This window comes from Arvicola amphibius, chromosome 11, assembly GCF_903992535.2.
Source record: "Arvicola amphibius chromosome 11, mArvAmp1.2, whole genome shotgun sequence".
NCBI classification, from domain to species: Eukaryota; Metazoa; Chordata; class Mammalia; order Rodentia; family Cricetidae; genus Arvicola; species Arvicola amphibius.
In genome coordinates, this window is record NC_052057.2 from 96215246 (window position 1) to 96238112 (window position 22867).

Genomic DNA, 22867 nt, shown 5'->3' on the forward strand with positions numbered 1-22867 from the left:
CTTGCAAGCTCATGCCTGAGCTTAGGGCTCAGCGGCATGGAGAGGGGATACTGATTCTCGAGTCCGAGGCTCCCTGGGATCCCCAACCCATAGGCGCTGTGCTGGGGCCAGTGAGCCACACCCAGCCACTAGACCCAGCAGCTCTGTGCTCCACCCTGCTCTCCAGGGCTCCAGATTCTCCAAGGAGCTTAGGACAGGGTTGCTGTGGGGCAAGGTCCCATCCCAGAAGCAATTTAAAGTTTAGTGAGAGGCTCTGAATTGAGACTCCACCCTTCAGGCCCAATTAAACACGTGGAAATCTACCTGGAGCTTCCTCTCAACACAAAGTTCAGCTCAACAAAGTTCTCGGGTGCCAGGTTCCCAGAATTCTTCTGGGGTTTATCCCAAGGATTGATTCAAGGTGACTCTGTCACCTCAGAGAACCTACATGTAAGAAAAACTGAGCCTCGGGGGTCTGGATGCAGTTTCCCCAGTCACCCACTGGGTCTCCCCACTCCATCCACTGACCGGCTGACTCTCCCCACCACCACCAACCTCCCATCTCCCCGCCAACCTTCCCACCACCACAGACCATCTCTCTGCTACAAACACATTAGGATGGATGGGAGGCACAGGGATCAGAGTGGGTCGTTGTCTTCAGAGAAAGACCAGCAGAGTGGAGTTATGGGAAGATCAGATATGGCTGAGCAGGCCATAAAGCTGTCCAGGAGGCAGGGTACTGCAGGGAGTGCAGAGCTACCTAGTCCAGGATGAAAACTAATAGGCGTGGAAGCCATAGTAGCCTTGGGAAACACTTAGAGAAGGTGAGATTTAGAGAGCTACCCTGGATAGCAGGTACAGGGGAGAGATGAGTCGGTGATGGCTAAAACACCTGCCAGGTTCAGGACATGCTCCCCAAATACGGCCTCTTAGGCTACTAAGTGTTTTAAAGTGAGGATGGCACTTACAGTTTGGATCTGAAATGTCCCCCCCAGGAGACATTGCTGCTGTTCGCTTAATCCCAGCTTGGTACTATTGAGCTGGTAGAAACCTGAAGAGGCAGAACTTAGTTAGGGGTGTGCTCGTCTAGGCGTGGGACTGGAGGAGACACTGCATCCTGAGCATGGGGTGAGTGGCTGTCCTCCACCACATTCTTCCCACCATCGCAAGCTGGCTTGCCACGGGTCTGGAAGCCAAATAACCATGGGCTGAAGCCTGTGAGCTAAAAACGTTCTCTTGGGGCCAGGCGGGTCGCTCAAAAGGTAGAGTGCCTAACATGCGGGAATCTCTGGCTCCTTTCTCCAGCATCACTTAAATGGGCATGATGGCTTGTGTTTGTAAACTAGCCCTCAGAAGGTGGAGGCAGGAGGATCAGAAGTTCAAAGTCATGCTTGGCCATGTAGATCAGAACTGGCTACATGAGACCCCCCCTCCCGTCTCTGAACCATTTTCTCTTTATAAGTTAACCTTCTCAGTCATATCGTTCAGTTATTAAAAGCTGATTAACAAGAATGCACAGGAAGGCACCTAGCACCTTCTCTCACTCTTCTTCCTTTTGTGGTACATGCCTGTGATCCCTGAACTCAAGAGGATGAGGCAGGAGGATCACATTTCAAGGCTAGCATGGGCTACATCACAAGACCTTGTCTCAGAAAAAAAAAATTAAAAGATAGGAGTGGAGACCAAAAAGATGACTCAGTAAGGTGACCTGAGTTCAATACCCGGAACGCATATAGTAGGAGAGAATCTACTTCAACAAGTTATCCTCTTATCTTTGTGTGAGCCCTGTGTGTGCAAGCAGGCACGTGTACACACACACACACACACACACACACACACACACAAACAAACTTAGCAAGAATGCTTTTAAAACCATAAGGGTGTGTCTTAGGGTTCCTATTGCTTTGATGAAACACCATGACAAAAAAGCAAACTGGAGAGGAGTGGGTTTATTTGGTTTACACTTCCATATCACTGCGCATCATCAAAGGAAGCCAGGGCAGGAACCTGGAGGCAGGAGCTGATGCAGAGGCCATGGAGGGGTGCTGCTTATTGACTTGCCCTGACTTGCACAGCCTGTTTTCTTGTAGAACCCAGGACCACCAGCCCAGAGATGGACACACCCAGAGTGGGCTGGGCCCTTCCTTAATCACGAATTAAGAAAATACCTTACAGGGCTGGAGAGATGGCTCAGTGGTTAAGAGCACTGCCTGCTCTTCCAAAGGTCCTGAGTTCAATTCCCAGCAACCACATGGTGGCTCACAACCATCTATAATGAGGTCGGGTACCCTCTTCTGGTTTGCAGACATACACACAGACAGAATATTGTATACATAATAAATAAATTTTTTAAAAAAGAAAATACCTTACAGCCAGATCTTTTTCTCAATTGAGGTTCCCTCCTTTTAGATAATTCTAATTTGTGTGTCAAGTTGATATAAAACCAGCTAACACAGGTTGCCAAGACATCTAACTGCTTCCCTAATTGCTATATTAGTTATTCTTCCTCCCGCAGTATAATTCACAACTACTTTCTATTTTCTATCAAACTTTCTTAAATGAACATTCAGAGTAAACCTTTCTTCCTCTTATAAAAAGCTCCCCAGGGAAGCTGGGCAGTGGTGGTGCACGCCTTTAATCCCAGCACTAAGTAGGCAGGCAGATCTCTGTGAGTTTGAGGCCAGCCTGGTTTACAGAGCAAGTTCTAGAACAGCCAGGACAGCTAAAGCTACACAGAGAAACCCTGTCTTGAAAGACAAACAAACAAAATGACTGCAGAAGGGCTGGAGAGGTGTGATGGCTCAGGGGATAGGAGCATACGCTGCTCTTCCAGAGGACTCGAGTTAGGGTCCCATCATCTATGTCCGGTGGTTCACAGCCGTCTCTAACTGCAGTCCAGGGAACTGGACACCCTTTTCTGGCCTCTCAGGGTACCTGCACTCACACGCCTGAGCATACACATAGACACATAACTAAAAATAATAATAAAACTGTTTAAAATTCATTAATTTCACGGGTAAGGGTGTTTTGCCTGCGTGTGGCTGCGCCGCAAGCAAGACTGGTAACCCACAGAGGCCAGAAGAGGGCTCCAGTGCTCTTAAACTGCTGAGCCTTTCTCTAATCCACAAAGGTTTAAAAAAAAAGCCTGTGTGTCAGGAATAGTTACATTGAATAAATTAGTGTGCTTTTCTTTCCTTCGTCTGTCTTATGATAACTCTAGCCAATGAACAGAGAGGCTGTTTTCTCTCCCCCACAAACCAGACCCTGAGTCTTGAAAGCTAGCCTCACAGCAGGCGAGGAGGAGCCCTGGGTGGACAGGCAGGGGTGCAGCAGCTACAGGGTTGGTTCTGGATCTTTGGTACATAATTTCTGAATTTCTGTTGTACCCAGCCACATTAGTGTCTGCGAATAAATAAATGACTAGTAAACCTTTCTGTGTTTGAGGGGTTTGTGGTACATTGGATTTATTATGCTTGTGATATCAGTGAAGCATTGGCGTCAGTGAGAGGTGCCATTAATGGTTTTCTAAGTTTTGTGCTTTTGATTGCTCCCAACAAGCCTATGAGGTGGGCATGGGCATTATAGTAAGCAAACATAAATAAATAAATAAATAAATAAACAAACTAGTAAATGAATTTTTTGTGAGCCATGCTAGCATACAATTAAGCCCAAGACCGGATTGTGAGAACACTACTACCTTTATAGCAGGCTAATCAAAGGCATGGGGGACCAGGCTTTTGACTAGCTTCTGAAAGTGGGGAGATGCAGCTAACAAATTCTAATATCACCATTTGATGTTTGGAAGGTAAGAGAGTTGCTTGTTGAGGACACAAACAAGTAGGCAAGCACGCGCGCGCGCACGCGCGCACACACACACACACACACACACACGCTATCTGGAGCATGAGAGCATGCTAGAATACCAGCAGATGGGAATTGGGATTGTGGGCAGGGAGGGGCGCTCCTGCAGGCAGCATTCGCGCTGTCTAGCATCTTTGTCCTCTGGTGGCCTCCACTTCATCACACTTGCTTTCATAAAGGTTGGGGGGAAATTATGGGGTTTATTGAGGAATGAAAGTACAGCCAGGCCTCCCAGATAGACTGTCATACTGGTCAGGATCTGAGGGGCAGCTGCTGGCCCCTCTAGAGCATTATGCCTTGAGGTTCTAGGAGCTTGCTGTCTTACAGACCTCTTCCCCCTGACATACTCATGTGCATGCGTGCGTGCGTACACACACACACACACACACACACACACACCTGTGCCTTGTTGTTCAGCTTCTGGCTTGGACTAATTACACATTGCTCTGGTCCTTATGCCCCAGTCTCTGCTGTCCTAACTCAGGCTTCCAGCCTTTGCCTTCTGTTACCTGCTGTCCCTTCTCCCTCCCTTCCTTATATCAATGTGTTAGCATCTCAAGATCCCGGAGAGACAGACTTAGGGGTTCTTTGCCTCTGGACAACCTGTGTGCTTGCTGCCCCCTGGGTCAAGTGGATCCCCTTGGCTGAAGTTCTTACTGGTACAGAACAAGGAAACAAAATGAGTAGGTTCTCAGAGACAGACATGAAAAGTCAGGGGAGCTAGGCTACCTAGGACAGACGTGTGAGCCGGGCACGGACGGTTTGCTAGCCGAGTATTCAGACAACCAGACTCACCTGCGATCCTCATTCCTCCACTTGCCGTGGGCCTGCAGGAGGCGGAGATTTGGCCCCTCCCCTCATCCTGAGCTCAGGTTCCCTGACCTTACAGCACCTGCTTCCAGACTTTGCTGCTTCTTTCCTTGCTGGGAGGTGCACTGCTCCTCATGATTCCCGGCCGAATCTGTAACTCCTTCAAGCTGCATCGAAACCTTTCCGAGAAACTTGGGGAGGTGTATGACCTCCAAGAGGCTGTCATGCCCACTTTTGTCTTCAGGAGAATGCAGCAAATGTAACTATCAATTCTGGAAATGCTTGGACCTGGGGTTCGGATCACTTATTCTTGGCAAATCACATTTACTCTCTCTCTCTCTCTCTCTCTCTCTCTCTCTCTCTCTCTCTCTCTCTCTCTCTCTCTCTCTCTCTCTCTCTCTCTCACACACACACACACACACACACACAAAAGCCCACGTGTGGAAGAGGATGTCTGACACATTAAACTTGGTCGTGATAAATCGAAGCCCAAGTATCTCCTGGTTGTGCGGGATACAGGGCTTCCCTCCATCGGGACTGGAGGTGGGAGGTGTGCACCTCAGTGAGCCAGTTAGTGCAGGCTCCACACTAGGAGGTGTGGCACTGCCTCCTCCCCAATTTCCCAGCAGCCAGGCAGTCTAATCTTTGCCGAAGCACGGCTTTTCTCATTTGGTAAATCAATCTTTCTTTTCTTTCCATTTCTCTCCTTTCTCCTTCTCCCTTCCACACCTCCTTTCTCCTGCCCGTTTTTCAATGCTGAGGATGGATTGATTCCAAGTAAGGCAGCTGCCCTACCCCCAGCCACCTTGCGTTCCTGCCTCCTTGCCACTGGAGGGCACACTCCCCGAATGGCCAGCCCTGGCTCCAAGTACAGGTTTCCATTTCGTGGAGTACAGGCTCATAAGTTTGCTGAAGCTGGGTATGGTGACCCAGGCCTAGAAACCCTGCACTTGTGAGGGGGAGGCAGGAAGTTCAGGAGTTTAAAGCCAGCCAGGAGCCTGAGCTACATGAGACTTTGTCTCAAAACTTAATTAATTGATGCATAAAAATGAAAAGTTTACAGAATAGAGGAATGAACTGCAGGTGGGGTTTTTCGTTGGGACCGTCAGTCAGCTCTTTATTAACCAATGAGAGTAATACGTAATCACAGTGTACAAAGATTGTTCCACAACATTTCCCCCTTTTGTCTAATTACAAAGGAAGGTTTTAACCTTAACATAGTAATACTATATATAACAAAATAGATATCAAGTAAGAATTAAAGTTACAATAACTAATCTATTTGTATTTGGCAGAATTAGAGAAAGCACTCTATTATCTGTCTTATCTCTGTGAGTTTAAAGTTTTGTACCTAATTTACTTGTTATTATAACTAAGGAAAACTTTAATTATTTATTCTTAACTCCACCAAAGACCCCAGAAGGGTATACTATTACCTAAAAACAGGGACATCTGGCTGCGTGGACAGTTACCCAAAGTTCTTTTGTAATATTGCAGCATCCATCCTTGACCTACAGACCTACTGTATCTAGATGTCAGACATTTCTGAGAAGCAGGGAATTTTGAAGGACTGTTCCACTTTGTATTGGCAAAGTCTGGCAGTTCCTTTATTTTGCATCCCGTTGGTCCAGTTTGGACAGCACACTGTCAGCAATTGAGGCAATGGCAGTTTCTTTGCCCAGTGGCTAGCTTTTGCCACAAAGAAAACAAACTTCATATGGAATTTCTTCAATACCCATCATCCTCTCTGAAGTAAATTGGTGCTGCCAGGAGCAGACATGTCTCACTGTCAAGAAAAGTCAATATTATTGGGGCTGGAGAGATGGCTCAGAGGTTAAGAGCACTGGCTGCTCTTCCAGAGGTCCTGAGTTCAATTCCCAGAAACCACATGGTGGCTCACAACCATCTGTGATGAAATCTGCTGCCCTCTTCTGGTGTGCAGGTATACATGCAGGCAGAATGCTGTATACATAATAAATAAATAAATCTTTAAAAAAAAAGAAAAGTCTTATATTATTAAAAAATTTTAACCACCATATTCTGTAGATCTTTGAAGTGTTTGAAGACCATCTGTCTATCTAAATATATTTGTTTAACCTTGAAAATATATCTAATATGACTCAAGTTTGATTATTATAGATGAAGAACTACTAACCTGTATTCCTTAATTATATATTACATTTTTAAATTAACTTTATAAGCATAATACCACAAATAAGAGTAGAAATATACATATAATATAGTAGAAATAACTTTAAATTTGTATCAATAAACCAAAATTCATACCAATGTAAAATATTTTGAGATTAATAGTTGTTTTTTAAATTAAAGTAGATTAAATCATCAACCCTTTTATCTTATCATTTTTATATTATATCCCCCTTTTTTCTTCAAATTTAACTCCTTTGTTTAGCTTTTTCCTGACTATGATCTATAACAACTTGTAACTAACTCCCTCCAAACATAATGACAAACATCCATAACCAATCTTTTGGAAATGTGGGCATTGTTTTCTCTAGATAGTTTTCTGTTGTTTAGGGGCATTGGCATCTTTGGGGGACCCTGAGAAAATTTAGAATAATAGTTAAGTCTTGGCTGGAGTAGTCTGTGAGGCTGGACCATCTCAGCAGCAGCCTTGAAGCTGTTCTGGGTGCAGAATTCTTGGGAAGCTGCAACAGAGGCATTTTTGAGATGCTGGATCACCTGGGCCATCCATTTTTATTGGTGTCTGGTCCCCTTGTTCTGAAAATACATAAACTTTTTAAGGTAACATACATATCTGCATTAATACAAATATAGATTGTGTTGTACACAAGCCAGCCAAAGATAATTTTTAGTTTTATGTTTGAGCAGGTAAAATATATGTTACACATTTTGTAGTTTTTCTAGGTTTGTTTCTTTCTGTCTGTATCCGGGATTTTCAGGATTTTTCCCAATCAAACCTGATCCATATCAACCTGAATCCCCAGCCTCTAATCATCCTTCCATTTTGAAGCTGAGATATTTTTAAAACATAGGTTGGTTTAAACCAGCAGCTTCCATAATCCAATGTGTTTCAGCAGCTGTCAATTGTTCATAAGTAGTCAAAAAAGATTCAAAGACAGCACAATAACATACAGGATCCAGGCTCTCTGTGTATTTCCTATCTTGATGGGATGATTTTTTTTTTATTTTACTTTACTCCCTTTTTAAGGACTTCACTTTATTATTTTTAGATCTATGACTGTATATCTTTTTTCGCTCCCAAGCCTGTGTATATTTTTAAACACATTGTAATCCGTTTAGAGGTTTTCCCCCATCTGTATCTGTCTTTACTGAACATCTGTGTTGGTTTTTGATCACATGAGATGAATCTTAAATTATGTCAACCGCCAGCACTGCTCAATTTAGTGCATGGTGTTAGCACATGGCAGTTGGTCGCTGACTCCATCCCGCAGGCAATGGCCAGGAGATGCCTCTCTGCACCAAGGCCTGCATGAGCAACTGCCAGAACCTGCCGTGTGACTTAACTCATGGCATACTGGTGAGGCTTGCGCTGGTGGCTCAAACCCACATGCAGCGGCTGGGAGATGCATTTCTACAGAGACCAACTGGAAAGATATGAGATTAAGAAGCTGCGTTTGGCTCCATTTTAGTGTGTTTAGAACCTTTTATTTAAAGCTTTCTAGGGTGGATGTAGGTGCCGGACATTTGGATGACATTTGTAAGTGAAGTTTTTCGTTGGGACCACCAGCCAGTTCTTTATTAACCATATACATATTTACAGTGCATAAAAATTGTTCCACAGCAATGAGCCCATTCTCTAGACCCTGTCTTGGGTCACACTCAGTCAGTGGCTCCTACAAGGTCAAGGGATACAAACCAGATGGACGTTCATTTTATTGGATTCCCAATGAGGACTAAGGGAGATCATAGCCTTTTGCTTCACAGTGCTTATTTTAACAGGATAAAAATGTAAAGAATGTAATTTTTTCACTCAGACATCTCCCCCAAACCACTGCACTAGCACAGGCTAGGGAGGGCTAATAGGACTTGGCCATAGCACTGAAGTTCTTGGAGAGAGGATCCCGGAGAATTGCATAATCGCTAAACAGTTATGGACACTACTGACCAATTATATTGTTCAGAAGGAGAAGAAGGAAGGAAATGATGAAAAGAAGCAGCTAGCTAACTTCTTCTAGTGCCTTCCAGATAATTGGATCTTAGGGATGTTATCCCAGAAGGATACAAAGTTTCTAAGCCGAGGACACAAACTTTCTGAGCTTCAAATGACCTTGGGGACTAAAAAGCAGTCTCAAAGAACTAACTAGAATATAAATTAACTTCTAAGGGTAATGTCCCAACTTTTGGAGGTTGTGCCCTGAGCACAAGAGGTAAGTAGAGGGGAGAGGTCCAGCCTGACCCTTAGGGCGTCACACGTTCTAAGCTCTCACCCTACTTCTTTCCCACTCTTTGAGAAAGCAGCTAGCTGTTCTTGGTCACCATGTTCCCAAGAAAGGTAAGTGGAGACTTTGATTAAATAATTCTAAACTTTCATTAGCAGAACAATAATTCAGATTAGCCTACAAAAGAGGGGCCCAAGGCACTGTGGTATAGTTCGTACGGAATCACAGAGACCCATGGAACTGCAGAAGTCCCTAAGACCAGAGCTGAGGGAAAGTTGGCCGGCCACCTGCACCCTGGTAAGCTGTCCTCTGTCACTCACCTAAAACCACTGGGCATTTCCTCATTTTGTAAAGTCCACAGTCTGATGGTACCAACGAGCTGGATATCTGGATTTGGTGCTGGTTATATTAAAGGAAATGTCTCCTCTACAAAACCTGGCTTCTGGGGGAGACATGAGGGCTGACCACAGGAAAACAGAAAACCCAGCTGGGTACTGCCCTGCCCAGCCTATATACTACACAGACAACATACTCTGTGACACTGGGCTGTCTTCAAGCTTGGAGACTATTCACATTATCAACATTGTGGTTGATTTCTAGATGATATGTTGCCTCTAAGAAATATTATATATTTTTAAAACCCTAGGAGAAAAAGATAGATTCTTGCTCATCCTCATGCTGACATGCAGCTGTTCATGGATGGAGGAGGGGTGATGTGTAGAAGAGGGATTAACTGCCTTGGGATGGGATTCCAGACAGCAGGGCTAGACAGAGAAGCACAATTCCATCCACTGTCATTCTGACAGTGGAGCCTGGGTTCCAGGCTTATCGGGAGTGTAGGAAGGAAAACCCACCAGCAGCAGGTGAATAGGGTGCTAAGTGTGATCAAGGCCGGCTGTGATCGCTGTGGCGATATGGGGTGTTTTATGTTGATAACAGTGATATGGATGCCCGTGTGATTATTTAATTTTACAACTATTTCCCTACTAGAATCATCCCTTAGAGTCAAGGACCATGCCTTTTTCACCGCCATGTTTCTCAAACCTAGAAGTATGTCTAGCCCAAAGGGGATGTCCAGTAAGTGTCTGTTAACCCAGGCTGAGTTACGGTGGCCCTGACATGGTGACAGTCATTACGTCTAAGCACAAACAGAGCAGTGTCTCAGGTTCACAGTAAGGACTGAGGGAGGGACTGAGTTGCTCTTCGCCCTTTTAGGGATGACTGTCTGGGAAGTTCACGACTGTTTTAAGAGACGGTGGTAGTAAGAGCAGATACCTGAGATCACACACAAGTTTTCATTATTATTTTGAGGGTTCTTTTGGTTTGGTTTGATTTTCTCTACTGGCCAAAACAAATCCCAGTGTCGAGAGGAACTTAAAACTCTGAGGTGCCCACCAAGCATCTCTAGAGTGAGCAGAGCAGGCCAGGGCTCAGTGGATCATCAGGAGCGAAGCAGAGGCGCTGGTGTGGGCAAAGTGGAACACGAGATGAGAGAAAATGTGGTCAGAGCTCTTGGGCCAACGGCTGCCCTCCCAGCCCTCATAACCCAGTGGATAGAAGTGTCTACAGGCTGCTAGGCCTCAGCACTGTGGTACCAATGTGGCAGGGCTGCTTCTCAAAGAGGTGTCAGTGTCATAGAGCTGTCACCTTGACTGTCACTGCCCCCACGATGGGTTTCTGCTGACTTCTGTTTGTGTTGTCTACTTACTGGCTTGACTCTCTTTCCCTCCCTCCTTCCCTCTCTGTCTCTCTCTGTATCTCTGTCTCTGTCTGTCTGTCTGTCTGTCTGTCTCTCTCCCTCTCTCTAGTTATGCTTGTGTATTCACATGTGTGTGGGTTCACGTATGCATGTACACGTGTATGTGGAGGACAGAGGTTGACATCAGATGTCTTACTCATTCATTTACTGAGGCAGGTTCTTCCAAGAAACCCGTGACATGCCGATTTGGCTAGCTTATATAGTGATATTTTATTATGTTTTAATAAATAAAGCTTGCTTAAAGATCAGAATGGCAAAGCTAAGTCACTAGAGATCAGGCAGTGACGGCACACACCTTGAATCCCAGGATTTGGGAGACAGAGGGAGATGGTTCTCTGTGAGTTCAAGGCCACCATGAGCTACACAAGATCAGTGCAGAAACAGATCCAGGTGCAGGTATCTGAACGCTGATATTCATGCTAGTGCCTTACACCTTTAACCCCAGAACTAGGGAGTCATACGCCTTTCATCCCAGCACCAGAGGGAGTATAAAATGAGAGGAGAGAGAGGCTTAGTCTGCTTAGTCTGCAGTTGCCCAGCCTTGGTAGAGGTAAGACTTCTCTAATGACTTGGCTTCTTTGTTTTTCTGGTTTTCAGGTTGAACCCCAATATCTGACTCTGGGTTTTTATTATTTGTGCTACAAGCTTCTCTAGTCTGTCTGCCACAGGGAGTCCTGGTCTACGCCTCCTGAGCACTGGGATTACATGTGGGCCATTATGATTATCTGGTTTCCTATTAAGGTTCTGGGTATCTGAACGCTGATATTCATCATTGCTCAGCAAGAACCTCATCCACTGGACCATCCCCCCACCTCACAACTTTTTTCTTTTAAAATGTGTGGCAGCAGTTGTACTAGAAAAGCTACTTGCAGGGATGATCTTAGAATAGAGTGATGTTATCTTCCTTCAGAGAGGTTTGAGTCTGCTTCTTTTATGAATTTGAGAGCACTAAAGGCCTGGGACCTCCTCAGTCCAGTCCTAAGGCTTGGAGGCTATGAAGGTGGAAACAGCACTCACAAATGCCTGTCCTGTGGTGCTGCCCTGGGGTTCCATCACAAGGGGAGGAGGTTTGCGTTGGATGGGTGCCCTGGACACCGGCTCTTGTGCTTTGAAGCCTGTTCTTTCTCTCCACGAGACTGCCAGTGAAGTTGAATGCCAAGGCCTCTTGGTGACCTCCAGAGGCTGCAAAAGCCTCAAGAGCTTGGACCCTCATTTTCCCCATAATCTTACCTGTATAACTTCTCTTATTTTCTCTCCAGTGCTTTAAAGCATCATTTTATACATTTTGCCACTTTCTGAGTTGTGCTCTGCAGGAAGGACAGTGCAACTTAACTTGTTACTAAGTTAGGAAGTCAAATATCTATCCTTCTTTATTTCCTAGAAGTGAATAACCCCACAGAGATGCCAGGGTTGTCAGGATGTCTCCAGCAGCTTGGCAGAGTGGGGCTTTTGGTTGGCCACCCAGGAGCATTTGGAGTAAGAGAACATTGATGCTGATTTCTGAGTTCCTGCAGGTTTTAGAACTGACGTACCATGGACAGATCCAATGAGACCGCCCCTGTGACCCGCTTCATTCTCCTGGGCCTCTCCGCCCACCCAAACCTGGAGAAAACCTTCTTCCTGCTCATCCTGCTGATGTACCTGGTGATCCTGCTGGGCAACGGGGTCCTCATCCTGGTGACCATCCTCGATGCCCACCTGCACACGCCCATGTACTTCTTCCTGGGGAACCTCTCCTTCCTGGACATCTGCTACACTACCTCCTCGGTCCCCCTCATTCTCGACAGCTTCCTGACCCCCAGGAAGAGCATCTCCTTCTCAGGCTGTGCGGGGCAGATGTTTCTCTCCTTTGCCATGGGAGCCACGGAGTGTGTGCTCCTGAGTATGATGGCGTTTGATCGCTATGTGGCCATCTGCAACCCCCTTAGGTACCCAGTGATCATGAGCAAGGCTGCCTATGTGCCAATGGCTGCCGGCTCCTGGGCAGGTGGTATCACCAACTCCATAGTGCAGACATCCCTTGCAATGCGACTGCCCTTCTGTGGGGACAATGTCATCAATCACTTCACCTGTGAGATCCTGGCTGTCCTGAAACTGGCCTGTGCTGACATCACCATCAATGTCATCAGCATGGTTGTAGCCAACATGATCTTCTTGGCAATCCCAGTGCTCTTCATTTTTGTCTCCTATGTCTTCATCCTTGTGACCATCCTGAGGATCCCCTCCGCTGAGGGGAGGAGGAAGGCCTTCTCCACCTGCTCTGCCCACCTCACTGTGGTCATTGTCTTCTATGGGACCATCCTCTTCATGTACGGGAAGCCCAAGTCCAAGGACCCCCTGGGGGCAGACAAGCAGGACCTTGCAGACAAGCTCATCTCCCTCTTCTATGGGGTGGTGACCCCCATGCTGAACCCCATCATCTACAGCCTGAGGAACAAGGATGTGAGGGCTGCTGTGAGGAGCCTGGTGACTCAGAAGCCCATAACTGAGTGACTGTCACTGAATCCAGGCTGCAAGAATGTAGGACTTCCAAAGTCCTCGCTGTGCTTATAAAAAGAGCGATTCAGTATAGAGCAGTGACTTCCCCAAGGTCCAGTCATGACCTCAGGATCGACACTAAAAATGAACCTACTTTTCTGTCAGTGTTCCATAAGCAGTAGAGGCTTCTATTTAACAGGCTGGAAGGAAAAACCTTCACATTGCTGGAGATACTGGCTGGCTGGTGGCTTCACATTGCTGGTGATACTGGCTGGCTGGTGGCTTTGTGCTCAACCTCATTGTCATCATAGCTCAGCTCTTTCAAGACCAGAAGCTGCTGCGCATCTCTGGAAAGACATGGGCATGAACCGTTAGGAAACAGATGCAGAACCTGGTTCTTGCTGTCCTCCATTCGCAATGCATGGAACTGCTGACTCTGGTGTGTGCCTTGGAATTATCCATGTGCTTTGGTTTTGTTCAGTGTTTGTGTTTGACATGAAAAGGGCCAGTGAGATGGCTCAGTGGGTAGAGATGCCTGTGTGTAAGCCTGAGGACCTGAACTTGGTCCCTGGACCCCTCTGAGAATAGAAAATCAGCTCCCAAGGGTTGTCCCCCAACTTCCTGGGGCATGCTGTGATATGTGTGTACCTGCACACACACACGCATACACACACAAAAAAACATATATATATATATATACATATATATATAATAAGTAAACAATTTTGTAAAAGATAAACTTGCAAAATATCACGCATGCTACCACAGTGACCAATGGCACCATTCTGGAAATACTTCTTAGCACTAGGAAAAGGAGTCTGTCCCTCAGTGATGGGACTTGTCTGTGAGGGAATACTTATACACATACATACATAATACTTACACATATCACATACAGATAAAGTAGGGGAAAGAAAATGGCTATAATAATCCTCAGATCAGCCTGGCATTCTCCCCGCTGGCTCTGGCACAGGAGTGGTGGACTGTGGTTTGCAGGTTTGGACACATGTGTGGTCAGTGCCAGTCTCAACAGCAGTAAAGGTTGGGTACCACAACAACCAGGGCATCTCTGATAGGTAAAAAGAGAGGACTCTGCTCAAACTCACTTAAAAAAATGCTGTAGCTTTATTCAAAGTCAGGCCAGACTCCGGCCTGCTCAGTCAGCCACAGCTCCTTGGTTCTGAGACAATCTCACTCTTCCACATCAATCTCATTCTCAGGTTGAATCTTTGTGGCTTTTGTCATCTGTGGGGTTTCTGTTTCCAGACTCACTCATGGGATAAAAACCTTTGGTTCCCACAGCCAGAGAACAAATGTCTGTGGTTCAGGGATTTGCTATGGGATGTTTTTCATGTATGCTGTAAATTCATGTTGCTCTCATTGGTTGATAAATAAATCTACTTTGGCCTATGGCAAGGCAGGATAGAGCCAGGCAAGAAATCCCAGAAGAGATACAGGAGAAAAAGGGTGAAGTCTTGGAGAAACCAGTCAGACCCTGAAGAAACAAGACACGTAGAAAATGAGGTAGCAAGCCAGAAACCATGTGACAAAGCATAGATAAGAAATGAGGGTTAATTTAAATGTAAGAGCTAGCTAATAATAAGCCTGAGTCACCAGCCAAGCATTTTATAAATAATATTGAGTCTCTGAGTGGTTATTTGAGAACTGGCAGGCCAGAGTGGAACTTCTGGTTACAGGGATTGGTCTGATGGTACTCATTCGAGCCCAAACCAAACATAGCAGCAGATGAGGACCTGACTGTCTGGCAGGGCTAGCCAGATGCTGAAGATGGGGCCAGTCTCGCCGGAACCCTCTGGATGCTGACATAAGGGTAAACTTGAAGTTGGGGACCACAGTGAAGAGGTCAAGGGACTTGAGAGGGCAGTGGAAGATCCCACAAAAGGTCTAGTTTAGGAAGTTCTGAGTAACTCTTCCTGCTATATGGAAATCCCAGGAAAGACGGACTGCTCCTGACTGATATTCTGATACTGAAGACTCCTATCAGCCTGCTCACAGGAATTCCATTAAAGAAAAGAAATGAATGGATTTTTGTGCAGTTTTTTTGAGGCAGACTCTTGCCATACAGCCATGGATGTCCTGAAACTCACTAAGTTAACCAGGCTGGCTTTTAACTCACAGACATCTACCTGCGTTTGAGTTTGAAATCAAAGTTGTACATCACCCAACCTGGTCTTGTAATCATTATGTTTTCTTTTCTGTTTCCCTTTACTACGTTTCCCCCAATCTGTTTTTATTTTAGGGGTCTCAAATGTATGAGTTGTGGCAAATAAGCAAACAGAGCCACAAATAAGAACCAAGGAAACAGATGGGTAGAGAGAAAGTAAAGGAACACACATGGCAGAAAAAGCAGGAAAGGAAGTGAGGGGAGAAAGAACCAGATGGAGGGAGAAGGGAGGTGCCCGAGGGAGAAGCTTCAGGGAGGGGAGGGGGACAAATGAGAACAGAGAACAATGACACAAATACAGGATGGAAGACACCACAACAAAACCCATCACCTTGTATGCTAACCTAAAAAATTAACTTGAAAAAAGTAGGCGTGGTGGCACACACCGATAATCCCAGTACTTGGGAGGTAGAGGCAGGAGGATCAGGAATTTAAGACAAAGCAAGCCAGAGATCTTGTCTCAAAAAACCAAAATGAGCAAAACCCACAACGAAACAAGTGAAGGCAGGAATAACAGCTCGTGTCTGTAATCCAAGCTCTGAAAGGACTGAGGTGAGAGGATTACTAGGAATGAGAGGCTAGCCTGGTCTAGATAGTAGGTGATAGGCTATCCTGGGCTACAGTGTGAGATCCTGTCTCCCAAAAGAAAGAAAAGGGAAGAGAAGGGATCCAAAGCCATGAGCTCAGTAAATCTCTGTATAAAGCACTCAGACCCATGTAGTTCATTATAGCAATGGGAAATTAACTGAGACACCTGGTGTGGACCCAGGCCTGGGGAGTGGGACTGTGTGAAAGTCATCTTCCAGTAGGACAGTCCCTAAAGCATCCCTGGCCTAAGTTGCCTGCCCAGTTCCTCCTCCCCTGGATTCATCACATGTATTCTGTGTCATGTGCAGGAGACAGCAATTATATCTAAGTGCAAACTTATGTTTAATTTTCTTCTAATTCATTTCTATTATTGGATGTGTGTATACATGCCATGACATCTGTGGAGGTCAAAGGACATCTTTGTGGAATTGGTTCTCTCCCTCCATCTTTATGTGGGCTCTCGGTTTAGACTTCTTGGTATGCACCTTTACCCACCCTTGCTGGTTCCTGAGAACACACTTTGGTGAGCAATGTCATGGGCACCTGAATTCATGTCAGCAGTCACTCCCCAGGTATCTGCTGTGCCCGATCCAGATGGCAGCAGAGGCTCTGCTCAGGTGGAGTTGCTTATCATACACTAAATTATGGGCAAAGATGAGGACCTCATATGGACTTTCCAAGGGGAGATGCGAAAGAGAAAGCCAAGCATACTGAAATTGTCACTTGTCACTGGATATGGGATCTACTGGAGCTTCCTTCCAGACCTGAGCCTCACTATGTGGTCCAAGCATTTGATTCAGGCTGTCCCTACATAATCTGGCTGTCCTGGAGCTCTCTATGTAGACCAAGCTGGCCTTGAACTCACAGAGATCCATCTACCTCTGCCTCCCAAGGTGTGAGCCACCATGCCCAGTAGGTACAGGGTAATCTTTAAGATGAGAACCTTGCTTTTAGAGTTTGTTGAACTAGCATAGTTCTAACCACCTTACCACTGAGAGGTGGGTTGGGGCCTCTACAAAGGCGAGGAAAGTGGTCCTAGTTCAGAAGACCCGCTAAGGGAGGTATGGGGGCCTGGGGAGCTCTTTGCTGGTGTCTTTACATATATGCAGTTCTTTCTCTGCCTCATTCCTGCCTGTATTGCAGGCTCAGCTTCAACTAACTTGCTGTATTAAGACAAAGCCTTGGAAATAGTTCCTTTCTCCTGGCTTAATTGACTAGTAAAAACTGTGTGTGTTAAATGTAATACTGCAATGAATGGAACCCACCTCTAGGTGGAGACCCTTGCCTCCTCCCTGGTATATCCAGCCTGGCTAAGGGAGGAGTCCTAGGACGACAGCTCCCCCCCACACACACACCATGATGTACTTTCCTTCTCCCGAATCCACGCCTCCTAGAGTAGAGAGTAGTCCCCGGGAGCACAGTCGGCTGGGTCTGCCCACTCTGAGTCCTGACTCAGGAGAGAACATTCCTGTCTTCTTCTCCTCCGATATGCTTTATAAAACCCTCTAAAATGTGTTGGGCTTCCTTACTCCTTAGTTTTCCTTGAAGATCTATTCAGAAACGTTGCTGCGCTGTATGGTCACTCTCTTTTTAATCCGAGACTGTCAGCATTCTACGTGACCAGAAGAGCCTCTGCTGCCAATTAGATTTGGCACAGTCGCTCCTGGGATGCAGCTGCTGGACAACACAGACATACCTTTTCAGATGTCTGTGATTGGATCTGGACATTTGCTCACAGAAATTGGGCTCAGGGACCAGCAGATGACTCCCTCTCCAACCTAGCAAACTGAGCAGATGCTTAACTTCCACGCAGTCTTAACTTTCCCAGGCAGCTTGAGACTTACAGCTCACATGCCCTTCAAGTTCATCCACATTGCCCAAATGACAGGGCGCCCTCCTTTTTAATGGCTGAGTAGTATTCCACTGGGTGTATACACTACCATTCACCTCGGCTATTGTGGATAAAGTTACAGTGAGGAGGAAGTACTGGTTTTGTGTTCCTTGGCAATCTCCTCAGAAGCATCACTGTGCTGCCCGGCTGTTCTCTTTTTTTAAAAAAAATATTTATTTATTTATTATGTATACAATATTCTGTCTGCGTGTATGCCTGCAGGCCAGAAGAGGGCACCAGACCCCATTACAGATGGTTGTGAGCCACCATGTGGTTGCTGGGAATTGAACTCAGGACCTTTGGAAGAGCAGGCTCTTAACCTCTGAGCCATCTCTCCAGCCCCCAGCTGTTCTCTTTTTAACCCGAGGAACTGCCACAAGTTTTGCTCAATGACAATTCTAATTTAGCATTCCTCCCAACAGCTACCAATGGGGTAGAAAGGAGAGTTGTAACCTGTCTGCTTCACTTCTGTCTTAGTTAGGGTTTCGGGTTCTGACGGGACACCGTGACCATGGCAACTCATATAAAGAAAAAAAAACCATTTAATTGGGGTGGCTTACAGTTTAGAGGTTTAGCCCATTATCGTCATGGCCAGACATGGTGCTGGAGAAGGAGCTGAGAGTCCTACATCTTGCCCAGGCAACAAGAAGTGAACTGTGTCACTGAGCACAGCTTGAGCATAGGAAATCTCAACGCCCACCTACACAGTGATTCACTTCCTCCAAACAAGGCCATGCCTATTCCAACAAGGCCACACCTCCTAATAGTGCACTCCCTATGGGGGCCATGTTCTTTCAAACCACCGCACCTCCCCAAAATATTTTTAAATTCTTATAGTCTGAGCACATATTTTTCAGATTCCAACAGCCTCAGCTCCAAGGACACTATATAATCTAAATGTACTCTTAATCAAGAAAGGAGAGAGAGAGAGAGAGAGAGAGAGAGAGAGAGAGAGAGAGATCTCATTTAAGTGACTGTTTCTAGAGATGAAAGAGGAAAACAAAACAGACTGAGGGGGAAGTTGTTCAGCAGTCAGGAGCCTCAGCCAGGGCGAGCCATTGACTCAGAGGCCATCGGGATGCCCGGGGTACTCCTTGGGAACCAGAGCTGGTCCTGTATGTTCCCCATTAAGGCTGATGCTTGGCTCCCTTAGAGGCTAAGTCCAGGACTGCATATGCTGAGCAGCCCATTACCGGTCCAAATTGAGTGCGCATCCCTGCTTCCAGCTCTCCCGAGGAAATGAGAGAGCTCTTCAAAGAGCAACTGGGATCTGGCAGAGGTAGCCAGGCTGCCTGCCCGTGTAAGGAACTCTCAGCCAGACAGCTGCCCTCCCAGTCTGTCCAACAGCGTTTCTATCCTGAGCTCTTGACAGTCTCGTCTCTAGGGGCCTCAGTTTCTTTGTAAAATGAAGAGTGTGCGGTATTCCTCTCCCTCACAATGCACGGGGAAAATATGGAGACTATCCGCACGGTAAGAATTGACGAGAGCGACCTGCCACTCTTTGATTAGGCTTTCCTGTGCAACCTCCGCCATTCATTTCCCAGAAGTTCAAGGGTACATTAACACCAATTCCCTGATGATTACAAAGAGCGCTGAGTGCCTGATGGCTCTAGCTAAGGGTTGCCTGCTGCAAACCTGCCATCTGGTGGGCATTTTGAAAGTTGCGGGCCGGGAATCCGGCAAGTTCCTTTTATCTGCATCTCAAATTTCGAAAACGCAGATTGATCTCAGCGGCTCTGGAGTGGGTCGGATCCAAGATTCTACATCTCCGGTAAAGTGTCCGGTTAGTGCCCATCCTGCTCACCTGCAGCACTCAGAGGGTGGTGGAGAGAGGCAGGGAAGACACTTCTGGGTGGAAGCTGTGTTGTTTGGGGCCTCCTGGGGTCCTTTACTTACATTTGGAAAGATCTGCCTTTTCTCTGCTCTCACCAGTACTGCACAGAGTCTGGTCCACACTGCCACATAATACCTCTCTCACCAGGCTGGTTTACGTTTCTCAAATCATGTTTTCTAATAGCTTCCGCTGCTCATTAAATGAATAGGTTGTGTTCATTCTTGCAGGTGGGCAGATCCTGCCTCAAATAAAATATGTCTGGGGAGACACCAGGAGTTTGGATCCATGGCCTGATCACTTCCTATGAATGTCTTCAGACTAATGTTCACATTTTCTTAGGAAAGTCTGAATCCTGGAAAGGTCCAAGGGCTTGGGAAGATAGGGGGATGGCTCAGTGTGTGTATTAAGACACTAACACGCTACTATAGGCTTTCTGAGACTGAAAGATGGTTTTATCATTGATGCTGCTGCTGTTTGTATTTGTTTTGGTTTGGTTTATGGGTTTCTGAGACAGGGTCTCACATGGGTCTAGGCTGCCTTCACTATGTAGCTGAGGCTGGCCTTGAACTACTGAGTCCCCTAATACCACCTCACCTCAGTCCACGAGCTAGTCCTGAGCCATTATCCTGCACTGCTTTGCATTGTATGAATCATAAAAGTTCTAATATATTCTTGTGATCCCCCTACTCCTGCTTCTGACTCATGGCCCAGCCTTGGTGTTTCCTTGTCCCTCCCCACACTACTGCAGTACGCAGTATGGTGTTCTCCTCTTGGGAAATTAAGTAATAAAAAGCATCTGTCAATAGCCTTGGCATTTATGTGTCATCACCAAGGTGCTTCCGTAAATTAAAATACCCAGTTTTGCTGACATGAGTGCTCACCCAACAGAAATGACCATGTGTGTTCTCACACATTCTCAGGAACAAAGACTCAGAGAATCGTTAGTCATAATGGCCACAGCTAAAAATAACAAATGCCCATAGGTGTGTCCAAAGAAACTGGGCATGGTTGTGCACTCTGTATCCCAGCATCTAGGAGTGTAGACAGGAGGATCATGAATTTGAAGCCAGCCTGGACTAGTGTGAGATTCCTTCTCAAAAAACAAACTGAGGACTGGTGAGATGGCCCAGTGGGCAAAGACACTTGATGCCAAGCCTGACGACCTGAATTCAATCCCTGGAACCCGCATGGAAGAAAGGGAGAAACAACTCATACAAGTTATTGTTATATTTCCATAGGAGCTCACCATTATACACACACACACACACACACACGAGAAAGAGAGAGAGAGAGAGAGAGAGAGAGAGAGAGAGAGAGAATTTTTAAGGTTGGAAGAATGCTGCTTAGCAAAGCAACTGACTATTGTCAGAGGTTTTCTGTCCTGCCTGGTTCCCGCAGTCATTAAGTCCCAAAGAAATCACACAGAGGTCTACATTAACTATAAACTGATTGGCCCATTAGCTCAGGCTTCTTATTAACTCTTATAACTTATATTAATCTAATCTTCTTATCTGTGTTAGCCACGTGGCTTGGCACCTTTTTTAGTGAGGCAGTCACATCTTGCTTGCTCTGTGGCTGAGCCAGGATTGCTCCTCTAGGACGTCCTCCTTCTTCCCAGAATTCTCCTGTTCTCATTGACCTGCCTCTGCTTCCTGTCTGGTTGTCCCGCCTATACTTCCTGCCTGGCTACTGGCCAGTCAGTGTTTATTTAAAACAAAATTGACAGAATACAGACCATTGTCCCACACCACTGGTTCTTGTTATTAAAAAAAGAGGGGGAAATGATGTGGGAGAATTGTCTGTATTCTGTTAATTATATTTTAAATAAACGCTGATTGGTCAGTAGCCAGGCAGGAAGTATAGGTGGCACAACCAGGCAGGAAGTAGAGGCAGGATGACAAGAACAGGAGAATTCTGGGAAGAGGAAAGCTTGGTCCACAGTTCTGGCCCGGCCATAGAAGAAGCAAGATATGACTGCCTTGCTGAATAAGGTACCGAGCCACGTGGCTAACATAGACAAGAATAATGGACTAATATAAGTTGTAAGAGTTAATAAGAAGCCTGAGCTAATGGGCAAATCAGTTTATAGTTAATGTAGACCTCCATGTGATTTCTTGTGACTAAACGACTGGGGGACCTGGCAAGACAGAAAACCTCAGACAACAACTGACAAAACACAAAACTATAAAAACTGGTTATAAAAATGAGATACTCGGGCTGGAGAGATGGCTCAGCAGTTAAGAGCATTGCCTGCTCTTCCAAAGGTCCTGAGTTCAATTCCCAGCAACCATCTGTAATGAGGTCTGATGCCCTCTTCTGGCCTTCAGGCATACACGCAGACAGAATATTGTATACATAATAAAAATAAATTTAAAAAAAATGAGATACTCTCAAAAATATTGTACTAAGTGACAGAAGCCAGACATACAAAGAGTGCGGTGTGTGACTGGATCCCAGAGAAGTCAAAACCAAGGCACAGTAGCAGGAGCACAGACATTGCTGTCTGGAGCCAGGACTGCAAGAACACAGGACGCTTTGGGATGTAGCGGGAGTGTTTTATATCTTGGTTTTGTATATTTATTTCTTTTTTTTTTTTGGTTTTTCGAGACAGGGTTTCTCTGTGGCTTTGGAGCCTGTCCTGGAACTAGTTCTTGTAGACCAGGCTGGTCTCGATGTATATTTATTTCTTAAGGCCCGTTAGAATCACATCTAAGAATGGTCTACTTAATCAGATGGCGCCAGCCCATGCTATTAATCCCAGCACTTGGGAGACAGAGACTGGCTGATCTCTGTGAGTGTGAGGCCAACCTGGTCTACAGAGTGAGTTCTAGAACAGTTAAGGCTACACAGAGAAACCTGTCTTGAAAAAACAAAAACCAAAATAAAAAACAAACAAAAAGGTCCTGTAGAATGATATTATTATTATTTATTATTATTTTAATGTGTATAGAAGGCTGTAGAGATGGCCCGGTAGTTGCTCTTTAGAGGACCAGTGTCCTCATGGATGCTCACTCTAGTCTGCAACGCCAGTTCCAGGAGAGTCACGCCCTCTTCTGATGTCATCAGGCACCAGGCACACACATGGAGTGCAAACATA

At 45.9% G+C, this 22867-nt stretch overlaps 1 protein-coding gene across 1 annotated transcript; it reads left to right on the forward strand.

Annotated features, from left to right (window-relative positions):
• The first annotated feature begins 12327 nt into the window (after positions 1-12327).
• On the forward strand, positions 12328-13287 carry LOC119826490 (olfactory receptor 13C7-like). Its single transcript, XM_038347838.1, has one exon. It carries the CDS (start codon positions 12328-12330, stop codon positions 13285-13287), a length of 960 nt encoding a protein of 319 aa, XP_038203766.1.
• The last annotated feature ends 9580 nt before the right edge of the window (positions 13288-22867 follow it).

Excerpts from the sequence above, each read along its gene's own strand:
- LOC119826490 (XM_038347838.1), top strand. The coding sequence starts at position 12,328 with ATGGACAGATCCAATGAGACCGCCCCTGTGACCCGCTTCATTCTCCTG.